General features: G+C 44.7%; 1 protein-coding gene across 3 annotated transcripts; it reads right to left on the bottom strand.

Annotated features, from left to right (window-relative positions):
- Nucleotides 1-221: 221 nt before the first annotated feature.
- On the bottom strand, nt 222-27,056 carry ALPK2 (alpha kinase 2). 3 transcript variants are annotated; one of them, XM_064736066.1, is made up of 11 exons: nt 25,690-27,056; nt 18,129-19,813; nt 11,900-14,720; nt 9,837-9,984; nt 9,029-9,156; nt 8,891-8,926; nt 7,653-7,927; nt 7,446-7,534; nt 6,979-7,196; nt 6,106-6,154; nt 222-2,538 (listed from the first exon to the last, which is right to left on the bottom strand). In XM_064736066.1, the coding sequence occupies exons 2-11, from the start codon at nt 19,494-19,496 to the stop codon at nt 2,304-2,306; spliced, it is 5,367 nt and encodes a 1,788-aa protein (XP_064592136.1). In that variant the 5' UTR covers nt 19,497-19,813; nt 25,690-27,056; the 3' UTR covers nt 222-2,303. The 3 variants fall into 3 exon arrangements, 2 of the variants coding, with proteins under 2 accessions (XP_064592136.1, XP_064592137.1); XR_010443094.1 differs by having other exon boundaries at nt 2,450-2,538; nt 6,979-7,140; XM_064736067.1 differs by lacking the exon at nt 8,891-8,926.
- Nucleotides 27,057-27,809: the final 753 nt, after the last annotated feature.

Below are 27,809 nucleotides of genomic sequence, written 5' to 3' on the forward strand. Positions count from 1 at the left end.
TTGGCTGTTGTCTCCGATGGTAAGTGCCTCCCTGAGCAAAATTCATGTGAGGAAAAGGAAATGCTAAAAGAGATTAACAAAAATAAAATAGTGCAGGTGGATTTCCAACACTAAGCACTTTGGCATACTAAAATATCCACACATACCCAGGGCTCAACTGTGTAATTTAACAGGATTTAATGTCTTGGACCTAGTGATCTCTACCTGCACTTGGAAAGAGATTAGGCTTTTGTTAGGGTAGTGTAAGCCACCCTGTTTATTGTTTTTAAGAAGTGGGGTGCTGGGGAAGCGGACAGACTTTCTGGGGGACCAGGAACGCTTCCAGGTCTGGCCATGTGGGAAGGACAGTTTCTGTGACCCATCTCAAAAAACCCTCTTGAAAACACATTTGTTCTTCACAATGCCCTCTGCATTGGAACATCCCAATGTTGTTCTTTACACAGATGCCCGGCAGAAGAGAAGCAAAAGGGGGATTTTTTTCTGATGTTTATGCTTTGTTTTCTCCCTGTAACTTTCCTATTATTTTTGGAGTTTTTCCCCTTGCAGTACTAAAAACTCATGGCCATTTCTCTTTCTTGCATGCTATTTTGTCTTGGAAGTATTCCTATTGATTTGCTGGAAGCTTCCACGTAGCTGAGGGACTAAAAATTGCTTATTTGCAGTGGCATCAGCTGCTTTGCTTTCTCCTTACATGTTCTGCAGTGAAGTCAAGTCCTTCTGCCTGGATTTCTGGGCTTTCCTGCTCTGCACAGGATTGCCAACCTTTTCCTCAGGGAGCTTAATTAGTAGGAATTTGCATGATCCTTCCCCTCTGCTGCAGAGAGTAGGCTGAGTAAAATGTGTTTGAGGAAAGGGAAGGCACCAACAGTGAGGTACAGCACCTCTGTCCCTTTGGCAGTATTCACCTCAAACCAATTCAGGATCTCGTGTCCTGCCTCCTTGTGAGGACCCTGATATGCCACTTCTAAATATTCACAAACCTGGTCTTGTGTCTGTTTTGCAGGTCTTTGAAACCCCCTCTGCTGAAGTCTGCAGCGTGCCTCCAACACTCCTTGCCCAGGCTAAGGACCTGCTCCCAGAGCTGTGGAGTGTGACAATGGTGTTTGTGTCCAGTCTATCAAACGCCATTATCACACTAAATAGTTCCTGGCAGACAAGGCATCGGGTGAGGAAGGTTTGGGACCTCTGGCAGTCCATCTTCCCACTGTGCTGAGGAATAAATAACTGTGGTACGTGCACAGGAGGACGACTCCACTCCTTCTTTTAGAGGCCAAAGCACCAGAATATGGGAGAAATCCATATCTCACACATGCACTTCCAGATCCCCACTGTAAAGCACACCAGACTTCTTAAGGAATCATCATTATACTGTCATCATTAGGAATGTGGATTTCCTTGGCATTAATAGGGCTGTGTTTCCCTCTGAGAGGTCAGCATGTGATTTTCATTGAACTGACCAGGACAATAAAGCTGAAGGCAATTAGCCAATAGAGTGAAACTCCATCTCTGACTTTGGGACCAAACTACAACATACATTTGGAATATTAATTGGCTGAGATGCTCATGGCATTTTTCAAACAGAACACTTCCCAAAATTCTGATAAAATTCTATTGCCTCTAACTTGAAACACCTTTTATCCAATGCTTTCAGCTTTGTTCCCATCCCACCATGCTCAAGCCCCTTGCCTTATGTTCTAAACCTCCTATTTTGCAAACAGTCACAGTGTCCTCACAGAAATTCTTCTGAATGCTATTGTAAAGAATAGGCATCATCTGTAGGAACTTCCAAAAGCCAGGTACCAGCAGTGCACTGAGAAGCCTCAATCCCACTGAACAGTCCAAGATTTGTTATGCTCTGATTTGCAATGGAAGTGGTAACTTTAATAATCATCAGCGTGTTCCAAACTTCACCTTTCCTGACTTCTAGTTCTAAATAACCCAGCATGCATATGCATATGCAATACTGTGCAAATCTTGTACTTGGCATCTTAAATATATTGATGTTTCCATAGCAGCTGTACCACAGGGCCACGGATGTAGACACAGAGATGTTCTTCTCCAATGCCAGTTTACAGAAGCCTGTAAGGAAATCCAGGAGATGGCATAGTTTGTTTCCAAAACCTTGTCCCAGTGTTAAATCTCAGGCACCAAGAGCAGAGGATCAGCTTCTTCCTTGGTTGCTGGCATCAGCATCAGGATGATTCCAAAACAATGTCAAAAGGCAAAAGACCAAAGTTATCCCCTCAAGTCACTGGTGCATATCACTGTCCTCAAGAGTAATTTCATAAGTGGGATAGTGAGACTCAGTGCTCTGAAGAAATGAAGTCTCTAGGTTCTCTTGCCTTCTTGGGCACCATTTTCTTTACTGTTGATGAGTTTGGCAGATTTTTGCTTTTAGTGGGTGTTGCTTTCCTCTGTTTTTGATGAGTGGTTCGGAGAGATTTCAGCCCCAGCATCTCACAGTACTCATTGCACTGGTGAAGGGCTCTGAACTGCTCAATGAAGGAAAAGGAGCAGTTGCCTTTAAACCCCTTGTATCTGTAGCAACAAAGGGAAAACAAAACAAAACAAAAAAACAACAAACCAAATGGGAATTCAAGATTCATTTTCAGCACAGGGAGGCAGAGCATGACTGCTGACTCATAAGCAACTTGAAAGCAATAAGCAAGTCTCTTCTACCCATGCTGGCTTGAGAAGCATCGACTGCCACAGAAACTCAGACTGGGTCATTGGGAGGTGAGAGGAACCAGACAACAAATGGTGACACAAGAGGGAAAAGCATTAGAGGCAAAGCTCTGTGGGCTGGGTCCTGGCACTGTCTTTCATGGCATTAAACTGGGAATAAAACTGTCTGCTGGCTACCTTTCTCAGTAACATACACACAGGAAATCCATGCTACATCATTCTCCATGAACAGTTCTGGTGGCCGCCATGCAAAAACAAGGTTGCTGCACAAGGTGTTTCAGAACTAGAAGCTGTTTCCATCTAAACATGTACATCATTTCCAGGCTATGCTGCTCCCCTCCCCGGCTGCCTACGGGATCCCAAGGAGCCACGCCCCTCAGGGAGGATGGAAGGAATGTTCCTGAGGAAGGCAGTTTCATCCAGCCCCCACTGTACCTCCCACCATGAGAGGCACATGTATCCCTCCTCTCTTCACCCTGCTCTGGATGCTGACAGTCCTCCCAGGGCCTGCTTTTTAAGCTGCATCAGATTATTTTAAAAGGTGTACCTGCTCTTCAAAGGAACCTTTTTGGTTAAATTCTCAGGATGGAGAAGGAAAAAGAAAGGCCAGGGGGCTCCTCTCCTTTTTTAACCTTAATCAGTGCCTGTTTTACCCTGTTCTCTTGGCTTGCTGGACATCCAGCGTCCTCAGAGGTGAACTCTGAGTTGTGACTACACAAAGCCAACCAAACAAGATTTGGTTCTTAAATGAACAGAGGATGCTCATTCCCAGCATCCAGGGAACATCCTTCCTCAGGCAGACTACACAGTGCTAAAGAGAATACTGCTGCTCTGAGAAGTCAGGCTCCTGCTGACAGACAGACTCTGCTCTGGAGACCTCACTCAGCTGGCTCTGAACAGCAGGTGAACCTTGAAGGGATTTTCCCCTCCTCTCCAAGTGAGCTCTGTGTTTGTTCATCCAAAGCAGGTTGAAGAGCCATGTCATTGTTACCCCAAGACTGCAGCCTGGAGTCCAGCAGGGCCATCAATGGTTCTCTTGCTGCCTTGGAGAAATCAGAGACTTCAGACTTTACTGAGCTGCTCTCAAGAGCTCACAGATATGTGTTGTGTTGGTGGATGCACCAGACACACCCACAAAACAGGAATTCCACAGGCAAACAAACCTGCCCTCAGCAAGAGAATTTCTTCTATCCAGCACCAAACAAAACCAAATCTTCCTCAAATCTGAAGGGGAAATGTTGGATTTGCCCTCAGGCTTAAACTCCCCAATGCCTCTTGTTACCATGAGGAGGAAAAGCTAAACTTGTCAGTGCCCTGGAACCAGGCAGAGTTTCAGATCCAGACTTGGCAACCAGCACTCCAGTTAATGACCATAACCATGGGTTACTGCGCTCCTGATTCCCTCCTTTCTGTGCACCATTCCTGGATAAATCCCTGGGCCCTCATGCACATTGCATGCACAGAGCCAGGCACTGTGCTGTGCTGTTTTTGTTTCCATTCGCCAGAGAGGCTACAGAGCAGCCGATTTTCAGGCTCAGGAGCAGCACTGTGGCCGCATTAAAAATGCTTCCCTGGCGCCCTCTCCTGGCAGAACTGCAGTGCAGCTCCTGCCGCACATTCACCACACCACTGCTCTGGGCTCCTCTGCTTTCCAGCTCCCTGGCAAAACACACACAGCGAGGACAAAAGATCAAACTTCCTTCCTCCACACATGGTGCACTCTGTTTTGGAGAACAGAAGAGATATGTTCTGTGTCCCCTCTGCCAGCACAGTGCAAGCCACAGCAGTCCCGCTCTGCATTTCTGGCGCAGTAGAACCATGTGTTCCCCCTTCATGGGACCAGGTTAGCTCTCAGCAGCACCCAAAGCAGCGAGACCCAGCAACACACAGGAGTTCTAGGCACTGAGTTGATTTTCCCCACCCACGTTCACAGAATTAAAAATCCAACTGCTGACATTAATACAGAGATCTTCTTTCCAGGGAAGGAGCATGCAAACAAAATACAGGACCAGGAAAAATCTGTCATCTTGCAGGAATACCATTAGCTAAATATCAAACAAAATTATACTCAACATTTTCAGGAGGTTGTTCATTTAGGGAAATTGTTTTCCTTTCTATATGCCTGAGGTGATCCTTACTACAGCTTGCATTGTGTGCTCACTTCCTCCTCCCCAACACAATGTGTGTTTTTATAGGAATCATTTCCCACAGTGAGCTGGACAACATTCACTGAAGCATTTTTATAAATCTTCTGATTCCTGAGAATGGTGTTGCCTAAATAAAACATTTATTACTCTTTTGGTTTGTAACAGGATCGTGTACATTCATTTCAACTGATTTTACTTTGGATCTACAGCTGCAAGAGTAAATCAGTAAATCAGTCTAATTGAATGGATGCCAGCCTGCATATGTTCAAGATTCTCCCAGAATATTCTAGAGTCACATTTTTAATAATGGTATTGTATTATATTATATAATATAATATAAATAACACTGTAATAATTTAGATGATATTGTGAGGTACACAGACAAGGTCTTTAGAACAAAGGCTGAACACGTGATCAGATCTTCTTTCTCCTGCCAGATTCTCAAAGGAGAATATGAAATTAAAGCACTTACCCCCATCCCCTTTCCCTGTCCAGCAGCCACTGCCTACTCCTATCCACAGCTCTGCTGGCCTGTGTTATAACTAGAAGCCTTAATTAACTTAAGAGAAGTGGATTAAAGTTAGAATATTACAGGTCTACATCTTTACACATAAACTGAAGTTTCCCCAAAGGAGCTGAAGCCTTTGCAACTAGAAAACAGGCTCTAGCAATGCCCTAAATAATCTTTTTTCAAGGCTCAGAACTGCTGTTTTTGAGAGAGAAAGGGGAGAGATACCATCAAATCCCTTCACAATTGTCCCTGTTTATCAGGGAAGTGGCCAAAACACAGCATCCCACTGAGAAGAGTCTTTATAAAAGCTTGTGTCACAAATACATATCCCAAAGTTGTGGCACTTTTGCTGGCTGCAGGAGTGATTCTGGGGTGCCTTTTACCCCGGAGTGCAGCCAGTGCTGGCCCTGTGTGTTCAGCCCTACCTTCCTCCAGCTGATGGACCTCCAGGAGCCTTACCTGCTGTCACCAGAGCCCTTCGTGTCACTTGTGAAGCCCGTTTCAAGGGAGGCATGCAGGAAAAACAAAGCTCAATCTACAGGGTAGCCCCATTCTTTCATAACAAAATAAAAGTGTTTCCTTTACAGGCGTGTTTTCCATAAATATGAATGTGAAGAAGTTAAAACACTTAGATAAGGACTGTTTTCTTCTAAAGTTAAAGCAAGAATGAATTTCCAGTGCACCCTCCCCCATCCACATTTAACTGTGAAGAGTCAGAGGAGTAAAGCACAAGCATGCTGCTGAGAAATCACGTTCACTCACCCTTTGGCCAGGGTTGCTATGCCAACATCTGTTAACTTCATCCCTACACCTGCAAGGCAGCAAGGAAAACAGAGTTTAGCTTATACTGGAATTTCTAGGACAATGTTCACATATGGAGGCGTTAAATATTATTTATTGAGTCACATTTTTCACTTTAATGATTTGTCACATTTTTTTCAAAGCATTTTAAAGCACCCCAGTCAAGAAGAGGATGTTCTCTGTGTCACCAGCAGTTTCTAGAAGTCAGGCTCGTGCCACTATTTTACAGCTGTCAGGGTGATCAACAGCACAGCTTGTTTCCTGTGCTAGGATTTTGTTCTTTCTCCTTCCTTTAAATTACTTCAGGGATCTTGTTTAGATGCCTTTTTGTTATTTTTTCTGCCTTCACATGTAAAAGAATATAGGATGTTTCCTAAGATTCCAGCTTTTTCTGGTTTTCTTCCCCTGTTCCAAATATATTGCAGGACTGAAGAGGAGTCACACCCATGGGAGCTGAGGTAACACTTAGCAAACATGAGGGTGTTTCTTCATTATTATTTTTGAAGGAATATATTTCTTCAAAACTAGCCAGGACCAAACGTGGAGCATTGCACTGTTGAGTGATTGTTGGTGAGTATTCGAATACAAGCAAAGAAAGGGGAGGGACTAGGGTGTTATTAACATCTGAAGTCTTTCACTCAGCAGCTATTTCATTTATCTCTGGTTGGTGAGAGAAAAATGCAGATTTGGCTCATACTGAGTGTCCAGATTCACTAAGGTACATGCAAAACAACAACTCCTCCATTAAGAGTGTAAGATTTAGTTTCCTTTTCCAAACTGCCCTCTTACAAGAACATAAGCTTGATAAAAATTGCTCTTACTCAGACAACTCACCTTGCAGGTCAGTGACAAGCAAGTTCCCGTTGGTCTTCTCATACACCCAGTGCTGAAAGGTGCAACACTTCTGGCCAGCCTCTGAGTCTCTTCTCAGGAAATTCACTTCCTTGCCATCCTTGACAGAGTATTTCACAAACTCCCCAACCAGCTCCTCCTCCACTGTGGCATAGGGGATGTTATTAGCAGGGCGATGAATAAGAAAAATCTGAATGATTCTGAAATTAAGCGATAGAAACTAATAAAATCCTGAGAATTCTTTCAGTAAAAGGGTAAGAAACAGACAAAAGTGGCCAGTGATCTCAGAGAGTGAGTGAACAGGCACCAACTCTAAACCAAGCTGAAAGAGCTGTAACACTGGTCCCAGGTTTCCTCTTTCCTCTTTAGTCCTAGCAATCAGTGGGTTGCCATGGCACAGGATGGTATATATAGGCATATATGTATATAAAATATATATTTATACTCACTCTGGTACTTCTCCAAAGCCTTCCAAGGGTTCAGCTTCAGCTGCATATAACTTTGCATACTCTCTCGCAGTATTTTGGACATAGCATTCCTGTATTACAACAGACATGCCGATGGGAATGTTGCTCAAAACATTCAACAGATCATCTGTTTGAATCGGAGGGCAGCTTTGGCCCCCAGGCGTGGGTGACCGAGGCCAGGCAGCTCACCTGCAGCGCCAGGCTGTAGTTCTTCTGCAGCAGCTCGTCGCGGCTCTTGGTGCCGTAGGTGAGGGCGCTGTGCACCTTCAGCACGCAGGGGTGGCCGGGGGCGAAGGCGGGCGCCAGCCCCTGCAGCACGCGGCTGCGGAAGGCTCTGCGGTGCATCCCCTCGCCGAAGTGCAGCCCCTCTGTCATTATTGCTCCGTGCAGGGTCCCACCAAAGTAGCTGGAGCTGAGGGGGTCCTCTCTGAACATCAGCTGCATGAATTCGATTTCTTCCACACCTAAAACACAACAGGAATCTCTGCAGGCACGTGGAGGGGTGGGCATGGGACAGCAGGTGCATCTCTCCAGAGAGGAGGAAAAAATGCTCAGTGGAAGCAGAAATTGTGTTCCTGAGGGCTGGGACCCCAAGCAGCTCCTGAGAGGCAGCTGCTTGCCTGTATCTAAAGCCAGCATGGACAAAGGTGGCAGCTCAGGATCATAAGGAGAGAAGCCAGGGTGCAGCCAACAAGTCTGTTACAGATGAAATCAAGGAAGACTCTGGATTTCACCCCTTTAAATGTTCATTGGAATCCAAATGCAAAAAAATTCATAAGGGGGAAAAAGTTAAGCACTGAGAGAAACTAAAACATCCTAACTGCACTTCAAGTGTCTCTAATAATAACATTTCAAGGACCATCAGTAAAGAGGATAAATAGGAGAACAGAACTACACAACAAGGAATTCCTTCCAGCTGTCCCTTGCAGTTACCTCTGGTTTAGCCTCTGTACACTATTGCTTCTCTTCAAAGCACAGAGGAAACACTGCACTGATAAGGCCAGAATTAGAACACTCCTTAATTCCACCTAAAATTCTCTGATTAAAAGTTATACAGTGCTGCTACATGAAAAGTCCTGTCTTTACTTTGCACAAGGAAATAAATGCTTCATTCTAATTCTTCAAGGAATAGAAAGAAAAGTCACCATGCCAACTGAAGACCTGGATCTCTGCAGGCTGTTCAGGAATGACAAGCCCACTGGCAAGGCACTATCTTTAGCTGCAGCACAGGCCACATGCCCGGTGTCACTGAACACCAGTTAACACACAGGGAAAGCATTCCAAAGCTCCATGCCTGCCTTGCTCCTGGATACAGTTACACAGCAGGTGACCTGCAAGAACCCTGTGTTTGTGCCAAAGAGCTGCCAGTGTGTGTATGTGTGTGTCTCTGTATGATGCCATGCAATGCTACTTCACTTTATATTTACCTTCATAACTCTGTAAACTTGACAGACGTTCCAATACTAGGAGGAAGCAAGAAAAAAAAAAGAATTTTCTAGTAAAAAACTCTGAATGGAAACTGCCATTGTCATTATTATTAATCAAAACTCTAAACTGGGGCTTACCTGCAGCAGTCAGATGAAACTCAGCAGTCACCTTCCCATACATGTTATTCAAGCAGCAGTAATACATCCCCTGGTCTTGGTAACTGGCTTCAGCTATTTCCAGAGAGACGGGAGAGTCATCCTGGGCACTGCAACAGAGCATTTTGTGCTATCACATATTTTACCTGTTTTCACTGGAAAAACGGATAAATTTGATCTTTCTGCACTATTTGTTAAGACACAGCACAATTATTTAGCAGATAATGACATGTGTTAATACTACAATTAGTATTGCAATACAACAATCAAAATCAGAAGAGTTAAAACAAGAAGAATCAGAATAGAAAGTTTAAGCAATTCATGCAACTTTTTCTCTCCACTTAAAAGAACATCTAAGAAGAATCCTTCCTACAAAATTTTTCATTTTCTCAGAAGTGAGCATTTTGATGGAAATGTATTTTCTTTCTTTTTTTTTTTTCTGGATAATCTTAATTTTGCATTTTTAAAGCATTCTAAACAGCTTTTTAAATCAGAATACAGAATTACAAGGAAAATACCAGAATTACAAGGAAAATAACTAATTTCATTAAAATGGAAAGGGCAGATGCTGTTAATGCCCTTAAGAAGCTTTTATTTCCACCCTTCTCTAGGTTAAATGAGGTTCAAACCTCTTTGATTTTTTTTTTAAATCTGGATGACACTGGCTATGAACAAGCTGAGAGGCGATGCAGCACAAACTGTGAGCAATATCAGTGCACTGTGAGAAGATCTGCCTCCTATGAACAGCGGTTACCCCGAAACTCCCAGTCCTTCAGAAACACTCCCTTACCTTCTCTGCAGCCGAGCCAGTACCTGGCAATCTTTAGTCCATGTAATGGTGGAGTCACCATGAATGTCACCAAACTGACAGCACAGCTTAATACTTCCAGAGCAGTCAGGGAATAACTCTGCTTGGATCTTCTTCAGCAGCCTGGGGGCTTGAAGCACAAGAACCACAGTTTAGGATTTGATGACAATTACATTGTTTTGGCATTTTAACATTTCACGTTAAGAACACAAATGCTGAAATCCCCGGTAAGTAATTATGACTTCTGGTGTCTCAATACTAATAACTAGTAGAATTTTTTAGCTGATCACAGCCTGGGGAAAAGTCCCAAAAGGTCCTGCCAGCCTGGACCTCTGCTAGGACTTTTCACTGCCTCACAGAACACTCCAGTGTCTTTGCACATGGGCATGGTGCGGGCAGGGGGCTGGAGGGGACTGGGAAAGAAAGGGAATTGACATGGACTTAGAGAAAGGTTTTGGGATCAGCCCCGTGATCATTCAAGTGACACATCCCTGCTCGATGTTGCAAGATGTTTTGTTTCCAGCTGTGTTAATTCTGAGCTGTTGCACTCTGAACAAGGTAGCATGGCATGTGCCCCTCAGGGATCCCATTCCTGCAGATTACAGTGTACTGGTGTTACTCCAGTAACACCTAACTTAAAGGGTCAGGCACACTGCCATGGCTTTCCCCATTCCCAGTTCCAGCCCCATCCAGTCCAGGTCTCCCCACTGGACTAACAGTCCCTGAGTCCTGGGGCATGTGAACCTCGCTGTATCAGGGCTAAAGTGACACAGACAGGACCTGACAGCTCTAGAAATAGAACTAATGGCCCCAGGTTCCTGGCCTGGCCAGCCTTCTCTCCTGCAGCTGAAATAATGCAAAAGAACACTGAGTATATTCCACAGCAACCAAACCAGCCTTCTCATAATGCCAGGGAAAGGGCCACAACTGTCCTCTAGACCACAGACACACTTCAGTCGAGACTGAGGCAGAGCAGGAACAGATGAATAAAATTCACTGTTATCTGATGCAGCCTGAATGTTTAAAACATTTTGCAAGTGTAGCCTCAAGCAATGGAAACAGGTCAGGCATTGAAGGAATGTGTCTCTCCTCCCACACATCTGGTTCCCTGGAAAAGGATGCATCTTTGAACAGAGACAAGTCTGGGGTTTTTTTAAATGTGATTAGAAAAAGTAGAAGTCTCATGGGACCACACAGTAATTTGAGTGTGCGAAAAGCTCCACAAATGTGTAGCTTACCTTTAGTCACTGTTCAGTCTTGCTCTGAACTATTAAATCATTTTATGATGTGAACATGAAATGTCATGTCAGAAGGTAAAAAATAAGACCTTGGTCCTTGCAAAGTACCCATAGCAACAACAAATCCCTCATCCGCCCAGGAGTCACAATCCTGCTACAGTGTTTAGCAATCTTCTAGAAACTCTGGCAGCAACCCGGATCCCCTTTCCATTATATGTTTCCTCTGTCAGTTTAATATTGCTCATTTCATCCGTCACTTTTGCAGCAGGGCAAAGCAATGCAGAACCAGTCAGAAGTCAGCACACAGGACCTCAAAACATTGTTTATCAGTGGTACCCTACTGCTAACAATAACACTTTGCTAGTAATAAATCCTTTGGTAACCAAGAGGGGGGAATTGCAGCTGGGAGCTGCAATGCAGGAGCATAACTGGGAACACAGCCCTGTGGGAACAGAACAAGTAGCGGGCTTGCAGCTGCTATGTGTGTGTAGTTATGTGGTACCATTATGCTGTTCCTCCATGCAAAGTTACTCCAAGAGGCCAATGAGGCAGTGATTATTTTAAATAGGTTACAAAGCTCATGAATTGAATATACTTGCCAGCTGGGAAAAGGGTTCATCTCTGTGGCATGGACACAGCACTCATTACTAAGTGAACAAATCTGGAAATAAAGCTCCATGAGGGCAGGACACCTTTAGCTGACTGAGTCAATCTGAAAGAGGCCTGCAGTGCCTTTCAATAATCTTAATTTTGTACTGTAGCCAGAATGATGGGAAAGGACAGAAAAGAAAAACCATTTTCTCTTACCTTTGCTATCTTTTTTCAAAATGAGTTTCCTTTGCTCTTTTCTATCCTCTTTATGAATCACACCTCCCTCGCTCTTGCCAGACTTTTTAGCGCAGCTGGTGTCCTTGCTGACACTTCCCCTCTCCTCCAACCTGGGTTTTTTGGACAGAGTTGCTGGTGGTAATTTCTTCTTAGCTCCAGCAGCTACATGCCCGCTCTTTGTTGCGTCCTCTTTACATTTGATGGGCTCAGGCTCTGCAGCAGCCACTGGTATCTGGCAGGATTTTGACCCTTCCTGATTTCTTTGACTTTCTGTGATGACTGGGAATGGATCAAGAGTGGTCCACGCCAAAGAGAATGATGGAGTTCTTCTGCGGGGTGGTTGTTCTTGAAAACGCTGGTTGTTCCCTGAATCAACTGGTGGCAAATTAACCAAACCCCTTACCACACTCTCTTCTGTCCTGACTTCCTCCATTTTATCATACTCAGTGGACTTAACTGAATTCTCAGCCTCAGCTATCTTGCTGGAAGGGATCAAGTCAGGACGAGGCTGCTCTGTGTTAATATTCATAATCTGTTTTGGAGCCTGGGAGCCAGTCAAAGTGTGCAAAGGAGCCTTTGCTTCAGCTTCATCTGGGTTATATTCAATAGCTCTTGGAATCTCATGGTCATTTTCACACAAGGCTGCTTCTCCTTTGGTTTCTCCAGGGACCCTCTGGAACAGACCCTTCAATGACTTGCAGGAAATTTCCATTGTAGTTAAATTTCCATTTATTTTGACTCCAGTTTGTATGGATCCAGTTTTTCCCTCATTTCTTGTGGCAGATGCACTGGGAAGGGCCTCTGAGTGGCTTACAGATGTGGGGAAGGGCAGGGTTTTGTTTCCAAGCAGCTGTTGGGAATGCAGCCAATCCTGGGCACCTCCATCCTCCCCACCTGCTGCGCTGTGGTGCTCACTTGGAGCCTCCCTGGGCAGCGGGGCATTGCCTGATGTTACACTTCCAGCTGCATAGGTGGGAGTTTTTGAAGAATCTATTTTTAACCCTTCATCAGACCTGAAGGTGCTGTCAACAGAAAATGAATGCTGTTCTGCTGTATTACAAGGGGAAGCTGCAATCTGACTCTCTGAAACCTGACTAACTCCTGAGTCACAGGAAGCTTCAGCCCTGTGTTCCTCAGGTATGCAAATCTCTGTCTGTTCTCCTCCTGGTTTACATGGTTCACAGCTGGGCACTTCTAGATAAAAATCTCCTAAAAATGTCTCCCCAAAAGGGGGAGAGACTGCCCCTTCTTGTTTTGCTATTTCTGGCAGTTGGTCTGTATTTTGGGGTAGATTCTTATGTGCTATGGTTTCGTGAATCTGAATTAAACTAGGCGATTGCATTACATTACTGTATTTCTGTGCATTAGAAACAATTTGAAAATCCTGACAGCCATTATTTTTTGAAAGATGGTAGCCATCAGAATTAGTGAAATTTGGTGCACTCAAGCCTGAATGATTTTCTTTTTCTTGTAAATTCACTACACCACTTTTATGTACGGACTTAACAGAAGAGTGTTCTGCATGTGTAAACTGGCTGGTATTTTCACTGGGGAAAATGTCTTCCTCTTCAGGGAAATAAGCCAGTTCTCCCCTCACTGGATAGCAGTCTGTAAAATGACAGCCTTCTCCAGGTATAGACTCATTTGTCATGGTTGTGTTGTATTCAGTGTGAAGTAACTGTCCAACTGTCCCATGTGACATATCTGATAAGTCAGCTTTGGGACATGCTAAATTACCACTCTGAGTACTTTGTAACCCTTGAGGAGAATCTGCTTCGCTTGTTTGGGCAGCACTATTAACAGCAGGCTTCCCTTCCCAAGCCACAGTGGATCCATTCCTGCCCGTGGCCGTTGGCTTCGGCTCCAAGCACTCCTGGGTGCTTAGGAGGACACTGCTTGCTGAAACACAAATGGATGGTGTTTCCCTGTCATTCCCAGTGCCAGAATTTAGACAGACACCATCTGTTCCTACCACTTGTGCAAGACAAATGTTTCCTATGGATGCACTCTCACATGCTGCAGCTCTCTGCAGGAGGATATCAGAAACACTGCAGTCGGCCTTCTCAGCTCTGGGGTTATGAGCTGGTTCTGTGATGGGCCCCTGCTCTTCTATCAAATCCACTGGCAAAGGATGATTGGAACAGGTCTCCTGCACAAAGTTCAGTTCTGTGACTTTGATATCTGACAGCCTCGTACCTAAACTTGGGATGCCTCTGTTTTCAAATGGGATTTGATAGTCTGAGTCATCTTCATGAAGAAGTTTCCACAGCTTGTCATGCACTGCAGATATATCAGCATCTCCTTTGCACTCAGGTTCTCCAGATTCCAGGACTGACTTGGGATTAGCTTCAGACACAGCCTCATCGGCTGATTGGCTGCAGAGAATATCTGGGTTACTGCTCTCATGTATGTCAAGCCCAGGCCTCTGCTCTCCCTCCCCTGGCTCATCACACAGCTTTGCAGAAGAGAGAACAGCACACAAGCGCTCCTGTTTATCAGGAAGAGAGTCCATATCCCATAGAGGAGAAGGAGAAATGTTATTCTTTGACATTTTGCCATTCCTAATAATTTCTTGTCTGGGGAAGACCTGTTGGTGACAACCTTCTCCCTTTTCACAAGGAGCACAGTGAAGAGAAGAGGTCTGTAAATCTGCATTCTTCACTTGCAGTGTGTTTTCAGTAGAGAGCTGGCTGGTTCCTGCACTCTCACAAGTGCTGAGGATGCCTTCCCTTTCTGCGCTGGGCTCCATACAGAGGTTCTCACAATTCTGGGTAACACTTTTAAGATTAGCACCTTGACTCTTCAAAGAAGGAGAATAGAGCAATATAATTAAAAATTAGAACTACAGCTTGACACAGGCCTAAAGACTTGCATTTTTTTAAACTTTTATTTTTTAATATTTGTCAATAATCACATTACTGACTTGTAATTATCAACATAATGGATTGAAATCAACCTCCTGGGTCTGAGTCTGAAAGTGTTGCTCCTTAGAGAAGGATTTGTAATGAATCTAATCAATTTTACCTCACAGTTTCTCACTGTTTTTTAAGCAGAAATGGTTTTGCAAGGTAATTTTCCTTTGCAAGCAAAGCCCCCATGTTATATTTATATCCCTCTGTTTGTACAAATGGAGTGTAACAAGCAATCCCTAGAATACAGACTAGAATACAGACTCACTGTCTCTGGGTCTCAGCTCCCTCAAATCCACTACATTTGGGACTGCTTTTACTGTTTATTGTTCTCCAGCAATCCGCCTTAGTGGATTGCCACTTCCCTGTTTCATGCAATGCTACTCAAATTCCCCTTTCCTAAAATGACACTCCCTTTTAAATGGCACAGCTGCCCTGGAGTGGCTGAAATACCTCAATATCTGTAGTTATTTCAACTGCTTTAGACAGGTGAAACAAAAGACCTGAGCTGTGCTTTATCCTACAGAGTGACAGGCACATCCTGCCAGCCTCCTGCTGTTCCTGCTCAAAAGGCAGAAAAAGAGGAAGAACTATAATATTTTAAAGGCCAGAAAGTGAGTCATCTGCCAACAACACAGAGCAACAGGCTGACCATGCACAGCTGTCAGGAGCCCATGCTCCAAAGCGGTACAGATTTTCTAAGGGATTTTTTCTTGATGTGTCTCCCAGGAAAGACTGGAGCCAACATAAGGCATGGGCAAGAAAATGGGATGTTAACTGTCATGCCCACTGAATGAGCAGGGTGGTGTCATGAGCTGCAGTGACTCCACTCAGGACTGCCCTGCTTGCTCTGACACAGAGCTAGAGCCGCTCTGGCACGGCTCAGGCCCGGACCGTTCCCTCGCAGCACCGAGCTCTCAGCTCAGCCAGACGCCCAATTACCTGTGTCAGTTCTGCTTCTCTCCTCTTTGGATAACAAAATTCAAAATTGTCTAAAAGTGACAGAAATCTGTCTTGGCAAGGTCAAACCAAGGACCTCTCAGATTTTATGTCAATAGGCTGTTCTGATATGGAAAAAAACAGAATAATGGCTCTGTAACCCAGGAGTGACAGCAGCACCTTGTGCCAAGAGTGCTGAACATTGACCACTGACAGGGACCCAAGCGTGCTGACCACTGGACTCTGACAGGAACAGGGTGCTGGCTGACTGCTAACAGAACCAGATTCTCAATGACACCCAGAAAAGCCTCCTGGCTCTCTGTACACTATGTAACATCACACAGCTGGCACCTTTGGTGTCTTGGACCTATTATTGAGGAAGCTGCTCTGAAGCAGCAGGTAAATAAAGAATTTCACCTGAGGCTAAGCCATGAGGTCGTGAAAGGAGTGAGGAGCCTCGCACTTTAATGGCAGGAGAGTCACTCAGCACAGCAGGTGCTGCACAAGACACACTGCAAAGGTTGTTCCAGTTTGAACTCTCGGTGCCACGGGGAAGTGTAAATCCTTGGGTCATTAGTGCTGTGATCCCGTGGCTGCTCTGTACCCCTCAGCAGACCAGATTCCCACACGGACAGGGAAGATATTCCACCCTTCCAAAGCGGTCAGCTGCGGGGCTTGCTGCGAGCGCCTCCCCGTGCTCCCGCGGAGCAGTCTCACCCGGGGCTCCAGCAAACGCCCCAGGGTACTTCTACAGAAACCCGTGTGCAGCAATAGATTCGCTCTAACCTCTCTTAGATTACACAGGCAGATTTCTGAGGAGTTTCTGGCTTACTATATGGGTGCTGTGAGAAGCTGTCCACGTTTTTCTAGTGCTCCAAAAAAGGGACGAGTATTCAGGCGGGATGCTTTTGCTTGGCTCATTTTCAAGACCACATAATTTTGAAGCTACACCTGAATTTCACTGTCATACACACATGTTTAAAAATAGGGTTTGGTGTGTGCCCAGCTCTCATGCTTTTGTGTACACCAATAGTAATTTTTTATCCAGTGAGGAGTTTTGGCCATGGAAATGCAGACTTACTGACTAGGTACAACAAGACTTTAAGGGGCTGCTCTGAAATTTGTGCCAGGCACCTGACAGCTGCTCTTGGCTAAGAGGCTTCTGGGATTTCAGTTATTGCACTGGACTTGGGGAAAAGAAAGCAAACACAGCCTCTGGCAAACCACGGCCATACACCCTGTCAGGAAGCTCTGAGAAGGTTAATTCCAGTGAGGGGTATTCCCCATCATAAGGACATCATGTGCTCCTCAGATGGGGTTGGAATTTTATGTACCATAAAACCAGAGAAACCTATGAGCATTTTTCAGGAAGAAGAATTCAGTGATTTCTGACTGCTGAAGACACCCCAGTGGTGAGATTAAAGTCACTCTACTGTGACACTACAGAACTGGGAGATATTTTTCCCAAATGATCAGACAAAGAAAAGCATGTGCAATTGGAAAAAACATTTTTTGTGACAAAGGAATTTTTTTCTGTGCAATTAGCTACACAGCTTCAAGCTAGAAAAACTGGTGACAATATGATTATTCATGATTTAATAGTGTTTATATATCTTGAGTCCTTACAGTGTGAAATAAAAATGATGATTCAATTTTCCTACTTAGGAAAACTGGTAGAGCATCATACCAGTCTCTACAACTGTAGTGATTTCTCCAGTTCATTTTCTACCAACAGCATAAAATATGCAAATACATGGACAGTACCACAGGGGTTTGAACTTTTAACTGGTTTATATGTTTCAACTGTAATATCCAACTCTTTCATTGCTTTATTTTAAAAATCACAGAGCTCCATTCACCTCTGTAACATGAACTCTCTGCATTGAATTCCCTTCGTTGTTACAAAACCAGAGCAAACCCCTGCTGATTTGGTTCGGTTTCCAGCACCATTAGTGGAGGATGGTTTTGTTTCTTGCATATAGATTGAAAAGAAAGTAAATGAAAGCATTCTCTGCTCAAATACCAACAGGTATTTGAGAAACTTTCTGGGTTGAAAGAAGCATTACTTTGCTAAGACCTGTGCAATACCCTCCGTATCAGATTTCTCTATCCAGCTGTCCAGAGGCCCATTAGTGCCTCTCACCATTATCAGGCTCACTCTATAATTAGAACAGCTTAGGCTTTACTTGGGCCTTTTCTAAACCCAGATTTCCCTCCCAGCCGTAGCTGTCATTCAGAAGTACATGAATAGTATCTTTCAAAGTAATTTTGATTTTACAGTATTTTGTGACAAGCAGGAATAAATTGCATTGAGTTCAGCAGAGCAGCTCTTTGTGTTAAATGATAAAGATGTTACTTACCCCAAATGAGATGTTCTCATCTAGCACCTGGTTTTGCTCAGACAGCCCCCGAGTCCTTTTCCTTTCCCAGGGACTGTCTTTATCTGCCTCTTCTGTTGGACACAGAGCAGCCTGCATTTGCAGACTCTCTGCTTCCTCGGGAGTCTGTGCTGAACAGACACCTTCCTGACTGGGAGACGGAGCTCTGGATTCCCTACCTGCTGCTGCAGCCTGGAAAGACTGTCCTATAGTACTTACATATCTGCAAAGTTCTATAGGGTTTAACAGCTTGAAAAGGTTTCTCCTCAGACTTTCTGTTAAGGTACAGACAGCGTGCTGTGCACTTTCCTCTGGCACATTCCTCCTCCCCTCCTCCAGCAGCAGTGAGCTTTCCCCCAGCACGTCCCCATCAGGGCTGGTTTCTGTCCTTGTCCCCGAAGCCTGATCGGGGCAAGCAGCACCTGTGCCATGGGCAGAGGAATCTACCTGGGCAGGGACAGTGTCCGTGGGCTTTGGTCCGTCCCTTGAGGAACCTGCAGCCGGATGGTCACTTCCATTAGTCTCTTCTTCACTTCTGGGATGTTCATTTCCAGTGGCTGCAGAAGCAACAGGCACTTGATTCTTCTCTTTGTCTTTCAAAATGGCACTTTTATCTCGGTGCTGTCCAACAGTGAGAGTCATCTCTGTCTGCAGAGCTGACTGGCTGTACATAGAGGGGTCTCTCCTTACGTTTACTCCTTTGATTTTTGACTGATGCTCACAGAAGCCAATGGGGGTATCCATAGGCGTAGTGTTATCTGACACTTGGAACACACAAGGCATTTCACTGAGGAAGTAAGCACACCCATCACAGTCCTTACCCAGTTTTAGATCATCTTCATCGCTTTCCAGTAAAAATTCTAATTTCTTTCTCCAGATTTCATCTTCATGCACTGTAAGCACATCTGAACATTCAAAGTACTCCAGGTCATCATCAGAAAAGTCATCACTTACGCTTGTTAGTTTCTCTGAATAAATCTCCAGAACAGCAGCAGAATTTTCAGAGTCATATTTTCCAAAATCAGTGAGATTACCTAGGGAAGTGTCTGCCTGCTCACCCAGCAGGGAATTCCTGCTTAGAGGTCTGCCCAGCCCAGTCCTTTTACATGCCTGGACATCGGCCAGAGACTGAGGAGATCCAGAGTCTTGTGTGTTAAGGCAACAGTTGCCTGTGTGACAAGTGGTTACATCTGTGGGGTGGGAAGGCACCTGCCTGCTGCAGTATTCTGCCGCTCTTCCAGCAGTGACATCAACCACACCGTTAAAATGGAGCAGGGCATCACTCTCCTCTGACAAATCCCTCAGGCAGGAAAAAGTTGCCTGGGATTTAACTACTTTCTTAATGTCCATGTTGTCTTCTGTGTTAGGCAAGTGTCTTGAGGGATTTCTCAAGTGGAGACAAAATTCCTGCTTTGCTGAGTTTCTCAAGCAGTAAATGAATGATTTTTGAAGAGTCAGAACCTGATGAGATCAACACAGTCTCACCCTCACAGGGGGAACTCTTGCATTGTTCAAAATGTTTCCTATTTTCCTCATTCTACCCTGAAGACTGTCACGAGTTCATTTAGGACAACAACAAATTCTGCACAAGTTTTGTTCTTTGTATGTGGTTCTGGGTCAAGAAAAGTCATTCTAGCTCTCAATGAAGTGTTTCTTTTACTGTGCACCTGCAAGTAAAAGAAACACAAAGCTTAAAATTACTTCTGCAATGGCTATAGGTATTTTCTAAAAGGTGGTCAGTTAACACATATTTGCAAGCACTTTCAAAATAAGAAATCATTATTTAAGACCCAAGATCAGACGTTAAGGCAGTAACCCTAACCCGACTGTCTGTGCAATGACACTTACTGGCAGCACATTGCAAGTGTCTGAGTGATCTGTGCTAGGAGAACAAAACCTTGAGCACACCCACACACGCGTGTGGCACCTCGACAGGGGCTCTGGTACACAGCCTTTCACCTTTTCTAAAGGCAAACAGGAACCTGCAGATAATGTACATTTCCACACAGACACCACTGCTACAGCTACCTGCTGCTTTGGTGGTCACATTGGCACAACAGCAGGCTATTCCTTGGATAGGATCATAGGGACATAAATCTCAAACTCTGTTTGTAGAAATACCCAGAACAACCAGCCTGCTTAGACTTTATAGGGCAATTTCTGTTTAAAGCAATTCTCTTGTGCTCCGGCTTGATATTTGTCATTCCTGTGCTAAAGAACATGAAATGAGGCAGGCTTGCTTCAATTTCCTGCTTATATCAAGTTTTCCCCTCAAGCGGGTGTGCAGTAGCACAGTGGCGTGGCAATGCTGAATTCACATAAAATCCAAGTGAGATACACCAAAAGGCTTGAGCAGGTCACGGCAGGAAATATGCCTGCTTTGGCTCTCGGATCTTCTGTAAACAGATTTTCCATTTTGTACTGATCAGAACCATGGGGAATTTTTATGGTAGCCCTTGAGGCAAATGAAAGACAAGTTCATGCTCAGCAGGGTCTTCTCCTGCCCGAGCTCAGTGCCTGGGAACTGAGATTAAGGGAGAACAAAGCTGGGAGCAGCATGAGAACAGCAGCCTGACAACTGTGCTTGGGTGTGATTGAGGAGAAATACTGAACTGATGCAAACCTGCAACAGTCAGATTAACAAGGCAGCAAGAGACAGATGGAGCTGCTTCACCAGAACCCTTGGATGGCAGGAAGTTATCAGGGTTTGTGAAAAATAATCCATTTCAAATAATATTTAACAAAAGAATGGCTGGGAAAAGCATCAAAATGACTAAAACAATCATCCAACATTTCTGTAAGGCATATATATAATAAAACAAATTCAAGTCAATTTCCAGAAGAGGTTTTTCATTTAAAATTCATATTTTGTCATAATTCCACACTGGCTGTGAAAAGCCTATTCACTCATCATAGTGAAAGTATTGTCTGAAATTCCAATTCTAAATATAAAATTTGACTGTTCAATATTATCTTCCTTGAAATGACATCACTCCCAATTGAACCTTATTTTTATACATTATTAAATATGTTCAGTATTTGATAATTTATTTCAATTGAGATCAAAACAGTTTTGAATTGCACTTTAACATGGAAGGAAAAATATTTAAATTATTTTATATTTTGTAGGTAGTTCTGGTGACAAAGCCACTTCTAGTGATTTCAGAGGGATTATTCCTAATGACAGAAAAAAATTAATTAACAAAAAATATAAACTTGATTAAACTTAAAAAGTGGCCATTGAATTTTCTCTCTTGCATCACATTTTTCCTACTTTATTAAATTATTACCAAAACAAAAACCCTCCTGTGAAAAATGACCAGATAATATTATCTTTTGCATTTAAGTATTAGCCTATGCATGCTGTTAGTGATTATAACTATTTAGAAATAGTATCAATTGTAACTGGTTTTAGCGGCATGTTAATGTAATCTATCAGCTAAAGTATGCACTGTGTTGCTCATAGAAATAGTAGGGTTATGAATATAATAGCTATGTATCAGTTATGGAAATAATAGTGTGATGAATGTACTGTGTTATAGACCTTAGCAAAACATAAGATGTGGAAAAAAGGCTTTTGTGTAACCAAAACCAGTGCAATGCCATCCACTGACCAACCTGTCCAAGTGATAAGGTAACCATGACACAAACCAGAGCACTGGAGGACAATTAGAGAATACCGTGTTAAAATTAAGGAGGGCATACTAAAATCTTATCAGAGGATGTGAAACAGCAGGATGGAGACACAAAAAGAAATAAAATATATTGACCTGACACCCAGCATGTCATGCAGATAAGCTGGAGTATGAAGAAGTCAAACAAAGGAGTTCCCAAAACATCAGAAAGTTCAAAAGAACGTTTGAATAATGCATGAAACACAAGAATATGCACGTATCTTATTGACGTAACTGTATAAAGATAACATTGTCTGTATGCCAGCCCCCCCCCCCCAGCACTGGAAATATTGTCCTTTTTTATCCTAATACTATTACTATCATTATTATTATTATCATTAAACTTTTAAAAACTGTAAGCAGTGATTTCTGTTTTTCACATTCTTTGTAAGCAATTTTATAATCACAAAAATTATTTCTACAGAAAGCTTATGCATTTTAGCAACTCAGAAGTGAATTTGTGCCTTTCTGTGAGGTTCATGTCCTCTAGAGTCAGTGGGAAAATACCCTTTACGACATCTCTGAAGCATTTTTCTTGTATTTAAGATCTATTCACGGAGTGCTCTGTGTTTTGCGGCCAGGCCCTCCTCAGCCCACACCCTTTTCAGCAGGATTCCCTGCTATCTTTGAGCAGCACTCTCTGTCCCTGACCTTGCTGGCCAGCTCCCGTTATCTGTGCAGCCCCAGCCCCGGGCTCGGGCCCGTCCCACGCGTTCCCATGGCACGGTGAGCCCCTGGCCAATGCCCCCCCCGATGGAGCTGTGACCCCCAAGGCTCCCCCTCAGAGCAGCCCTGCCAAGGAGCTGCCTCACGCCCACCCGGCCGGAGGAGAGGGAAGGGAGAGGCTGAGCGATATCTCGGCAGAACACCGGGCAATGACACTGATAATGCCACAGTGGCTCACCCTGGGAAACAGCCTTTCATCAGCCAACGCTCTGGGCTGTCCACGCCAAGCTGACAGCACTTCTGGGACACCTGAACCATGAGAGAGAGCTCCAGAAACACTGTGCGCCTCAGGCACGTGGACCATGGCTGCAGGAGCTGAACTGCTGCTGGCCACAGCAATCCTGTCAGAAGCCCTTGCCTCAAGTGGTCAAGGATTAACTTTCACCAGAGCTGTGCACACAAGGCAAGCCTTCCTCCTCTGTACGTAGGTGTGCCTGAGGAGGATGTGGATGTGAGCCACACGCAGTCTGCGCACCTGAAGTGCTTTGAACCCTTCTCCAGCAGACAGATCCTGTTTAGAAAGTCAGTGCTTGTGTGCTTTGCTTTTTTTAATCTGAGCTTTTTGGTCTGAGACAACTCCCCAGCTGCCAGCTGAGCTTCCTACTATGGCCTCCATTCCACAGGCTGAACTTTGGAATCTGCAGTTATTCTTTTGCAACATAATTATATCCTATCCTACCCTACCCCATCCCACCCTACCTACTACTGTTCTTAGATTCAGCAAAAGCTCTTTCTCCACCTCCCTGAGCATACATTATACATTCCTATACATCACTTTAAGAGACATTTTACTGGCAAACCACAAATAAATATAATATATTTTGTCAGTATAATTAGACTTCATGTAAGATGAACATGAAATATTTCCAAACCAAACCACCAATAACCAGAGAATTTATCTTGATGATGAACAGAAATGATTATATAGTACCCAGATCCAACCAGAAAGCTTGCTGGTATGAACAGCAGGATACAAGAAATATTGATCAAAGGAACAGAAAGCAGCAAAAGTAGAACAGAAACAATTAAAAAAAAAAAAGAAAGAAAGAAAGGAATCTCCACTAACCACAGGATCACAAGATTGACCAACTACAGTACCATATGTATAACAAAAAACCTGTCACCTGTGAAACTGGAGTGTCCTGCCTAAATGCTGCTATGCTCCAGGGTTAATGCTACTTCCCTTGCCATTCTCCCTGGAATGTCCCTCAAATATGTCTTAGCTTTCCTACAGAACTTGGCATATGTTTTATTTAGCTCCTCTAAGAAATCAACAGGTATAACTGCATCCAATCACTATTCCCACCCTGCCAACTGTTTTGTATCTGGGGACATACATATTTTTTTACTCCTCATGCAGGGCAACTCTCAACAGAGGTCTTTTGAAATGTTACATTTTTCTTCTTCCAAAGTAAAACAAAACATAAGAGTTTTCAGTTATACAATTAACACAGACATTACACACCAATTTGTATTTCTTAAATGAGGTATTATATGCCCTGTATGGAAATACATACAATATACTTATGGTCTGGAACATATAACTTTATCTTTCCAGAAAGGTTTCCATGAATGTTTTGCTATGTTTAAATGTTTTTCCTGATATTCTCTATTTAAACTTTTCCTTTAACAGAAATCAAAGATTTCAAAAGTTTTTGGTTCAAAGTTTCATCAACACTGACATTGGGAATCTTTTAAGCTCAGTGTATCTGTAAGTACTAATGGAATCTAGTTCCACATGAAATTTCTGATCCGCCATTCCTGGTCTATACAAGCTTTCTGACTTGGAACACCATAAAAACATTTTCCAAACGTGTTGTGATCATGGTTGCATTCTTAAACTGTTACCTTGTAAAAGTTACAACCTCCGAAAGAACAGAAACCAGAATTCCAGATTCCCTGTAACTTTGTGAACTCCAGTCACCACAGGGCTGTAGTAAGGATTCGTACAGCACTGAGCCTACTACAGAGTGTAACATTTGATGGGGTAGTAATGACAACCCATGGGTGCACAGATTTACAATGATGCATTTACTGCTTGTTTCTTCACCTCGCAGGAGTTCTGCCTGGTTCAGTTCTGTCTCATATACAAATAACCACATTATTCTTTTCCAAGTCCTTCGAGATACCACAACCAAATGGAACACCTCGAGCAGCATACTTGTCAAAGAGTGCACAGTGTCAGAAACCAAACCACAGAAACGCTGTATTATCAAAACCAGTTATCACACTATTTGTTGGATTAACAAGGTCTAGGTAAGAAAAACATCAGTGAAGTTGTGGCTGTTCAAACAGCAGATGTCTGGAAAATATGCCCTTTGCCAAAAATTCTGTGATACATTGCAGTTTTTCAGCTGCCAATATCCAAGGCTTTTTGACAACATTTTGATTAGTGCAGTACCCACTGTAAACAGCCCCACACTATAAAAACACCTCAGCCATAATTCATCAGCTAAATAGAATAATAAATGACTGGCTCTGCACAGGTCAAACAAACACCTTAATATAGAGTAATTAAAATAAGCAATCACAGCACAACTCTTAACACTGATCTGTCTTAATCTATTTTTAACACCTGTCAAGCATCTGACCCTGTCAGACTGAGCAATTCAGAAGCCTGGGAATCGTCTATTACTACCAAGTGACCAGACCTTTTTCTCAAGAATGGAGGAACTTTTTATCTAATGAGTATTAAACCATGCAATAAACATTTAGAATTAATAAATTTGTTTTTCAGGATACCTAGTATCACTTACACACTCTTTAGAGAAGGAAGCTTGCTTTTGTACAATTTTTGCAATTTTGTCTTAATGAGACTTGATGGAAATAGTAGCAGAGTGCAGTTTCAGAAACAGTGAGCAGAATTATAAATGCAACATGTTTAGAAAAACCCAAATCTGTCAGGATAAACAAAAATGGCTCTTCTTTAGCAGAAGGAAATAACAAATCCCATTTCCTGGTCAATAGCAGGATAAATCACTATATCCAGGTAGTGCGCAAATCACTATATCTATGTAGCGCATTGGTAAAAAAACTAACTTGCTCTTCTGCCTATATTAGACTTTTATGATTCACATCTATTTGCCCACAGGAGAAAAAAAGCAGAAAAATCATTTCACCAAATACCCCGACCCCTCACTTACCCTCGAGCTCTTTGTGGATGTTCTGGGCTGGGCTTCCCCGCAGGAGACAAAGGAGGCTGAATTTGTGCGCGTTGTTTGGAGCTGCAAGCCAGCCCGACGGTTTCGCTGGTGTTTGGAGTGTGACCTCGGGGTAGGGAGTCTGATCACTGAACAGTTTGACTTTTAAGAGAGACGATTTCATTACATGCAGCAGATGGCCCTTCCTGGGAAAACCTCTGCCAGACAGGGAGTTGGCAGTGAGGAGAGGGCACATCCTACTTCCATAGAAGTCCGTAGGAATTTCCTAATGGCCTCGAGACAGAGGAAGTGTTGGCCTTAGCTTTTCATAACAAAGCATCGGATTGTTTTTTTAAGCACCTGCCTAACTGCTCTCCTAGACCCATTGGGAATTTCTTGCTGGAAGTTAAGCACTGCTGAGCATGAGAAAATCCACAGTGCCTACCTAACAAGCAGGCTGAGGAAATCAAAGGTGGACAGTGAACTTTTCATTATCTCTACACAGAAATTCACCTAATGATTCTCATCCCTCAAAGGCAAATAAGCAAATCCTGAAGTAAGAAACTATTTCCACTCTTGGTACCCAAGGAGACAAGTCTCACACATGGCAAATTGGAATGAATTGCACAAACTGCCCTGAGCTCAAGGGATCTGGAAAAGGCTGAAAAGCAACTTTTTGTGCCAAATTTTTCTTAAGCATTTTGAAGGACATGCAGCTAAAACTGGTTACAAGATACTACTGTGCTAAATATTTCTTGCTCCCAGTGTTATCTATACAGATAGGAAACAGGTCTTTAGCAGTAAATACAGCACTTCCAGCCACACTCATCCAGAAATAGCAATAAGGATATTGAGAGCCTAACAGTCAAAATAACCCCCACAGAAATGAGAGGCAGCCACATTCAAATCGGAACAGTTTGGGTTGGAAGGGACCTTTAAGGGTCATATAGTCCTACACCAACATGGGCAGAAACACCTTCCGCCCCACCAAGTTGCTCCAAGCCTCGTCCAACCTGATCCTGAACACTTCTAATGATGGGGCATCTACCACCTCTCTGAGCTATCTGAATGCTTGATCACTGATTGAAAATGTTCATAAAATTACGTCCTTAGACACTTTGAGTCGACTTGGAACAAGTTGCAATACCAGAGTGTAGGGGAAACAGTATGGGTAAATGAAGGTGGTATAGAATGCAATCTAAAGCCACGTTCGACCTTCTCAGCACCAGCTGGGGACCCTGCAGGAGGTCTCGCCCTCGAAGTCGGATACTCGACACTCACATTTCAACACGGGTACAACCGCACCCGGTCTGTTCCCTCTCGGTGTCCGACGGGACGTACCCGGGGCGCGGTGCCCCCCTCAGGGCCGGGCTCCCTCAGGGCGCGGTGCCCCCTCAGGGCCGGGCTCCCTCAGGGCCGGGCTCCCTCAGGGCGCGGTGCCCCCTCAGGGCGCGGTGCCCCCCTCAGGGCCGGGCTCCCTCAGGGCGCGGTGCCCCCTCAGGGCACGGTGCCCCCCTCAGGGCCGGGCTCCCTCAGGGCGCGGTGCCCCCTCAGGGCGCGGTGCCCCCTCAGGGCCGGGCTCCCTCAGGGCGCGGTGCCCCCTCAGGGCGCGGTGCCCCCTCAGGGCCGGGCTCCCTCAGGGCGCGGTGCCCCCTCAGGGCGCCGTGCCCCTCAGGGCCGGGCTCCCTCAGGGCGCGGTGCCCCCTCAGGGCACGGTGCCCCCCTCAGGGCCGGGCTCCCTCAGGGCGCGGTGCCCCCTCAGGGAGCGGTGCCCCCTCAGGGCGCGGTGCCCCCTCAGGGCCGGGCTCCCTCAGGGCACGGTGCCCCCTCAGGGCCGGGCTCCCTCAGGGCGCGGTGCCCCCCTCAGGGCCGGGCTCCCTCAGGGCGCGGTGCCCCCTCAGGGCCGGGCTCCCTCAGGGCGCGGTGCCCCCTCAGGGCCAGGCTCCCTCAGGGCCGGGTCCCCTCAGGGCCGGGTCCCCTCAGGGCACGGTGCCCCCCTCAGGGCACGGTGCCCCCCTCAGGGCCGGGTTCCCTCAGGGCGCGGTGCCCCCTCAGGGCCGGGCTCCCTCAGGGCCGGGTCCCCTCAGGGCGCGGTGCCCCCTCAGGGCACGGTGCCCCCTCAG

Source organism: Zonotrichia leucophrys, chromosome Z (assembly GCF_028769735.1).
Source record: "Zonotrichia leucophrys gambelii isolate GWCS_2022_RI chromosome Z, RI_Zleu_2.0, whole genome shotgun sequence".
In the NCBI taxonomy this organism is placed as follows: domain Eukaryota; kingdom Metazoa; phylum Chordata; class Aves; order Passeriformes; family Passerellidae; genus Zonotrichia; species Zonotrichia leucophrys.

Bases quoted from the DNA above. Each gene is read 5' to 3' on its own strand.
- ALPK2 (XM_064736066.1), bottom strand. From the start codon at position 19,496: ATGGACATTAAGAAAGTAGTTAAATCCCAGGCAACTTTTTCCTGCCTG. The intron at 9,985-11,899 runs GTAAGAGAAAAT...TTGTGCTTCAAG, and splicing joins TTTGAAAAAAGATAGCAAAG to CCCCCAGGCTGCTGAAGAAG. The intron at 6,155-6,978 runs GTGAGTTGTCTG...GCTGCCTTGCAG, and splicing joins GCTTGTCACTGACCTGCAAG to GTGTAGGGATGAAGTTAACA.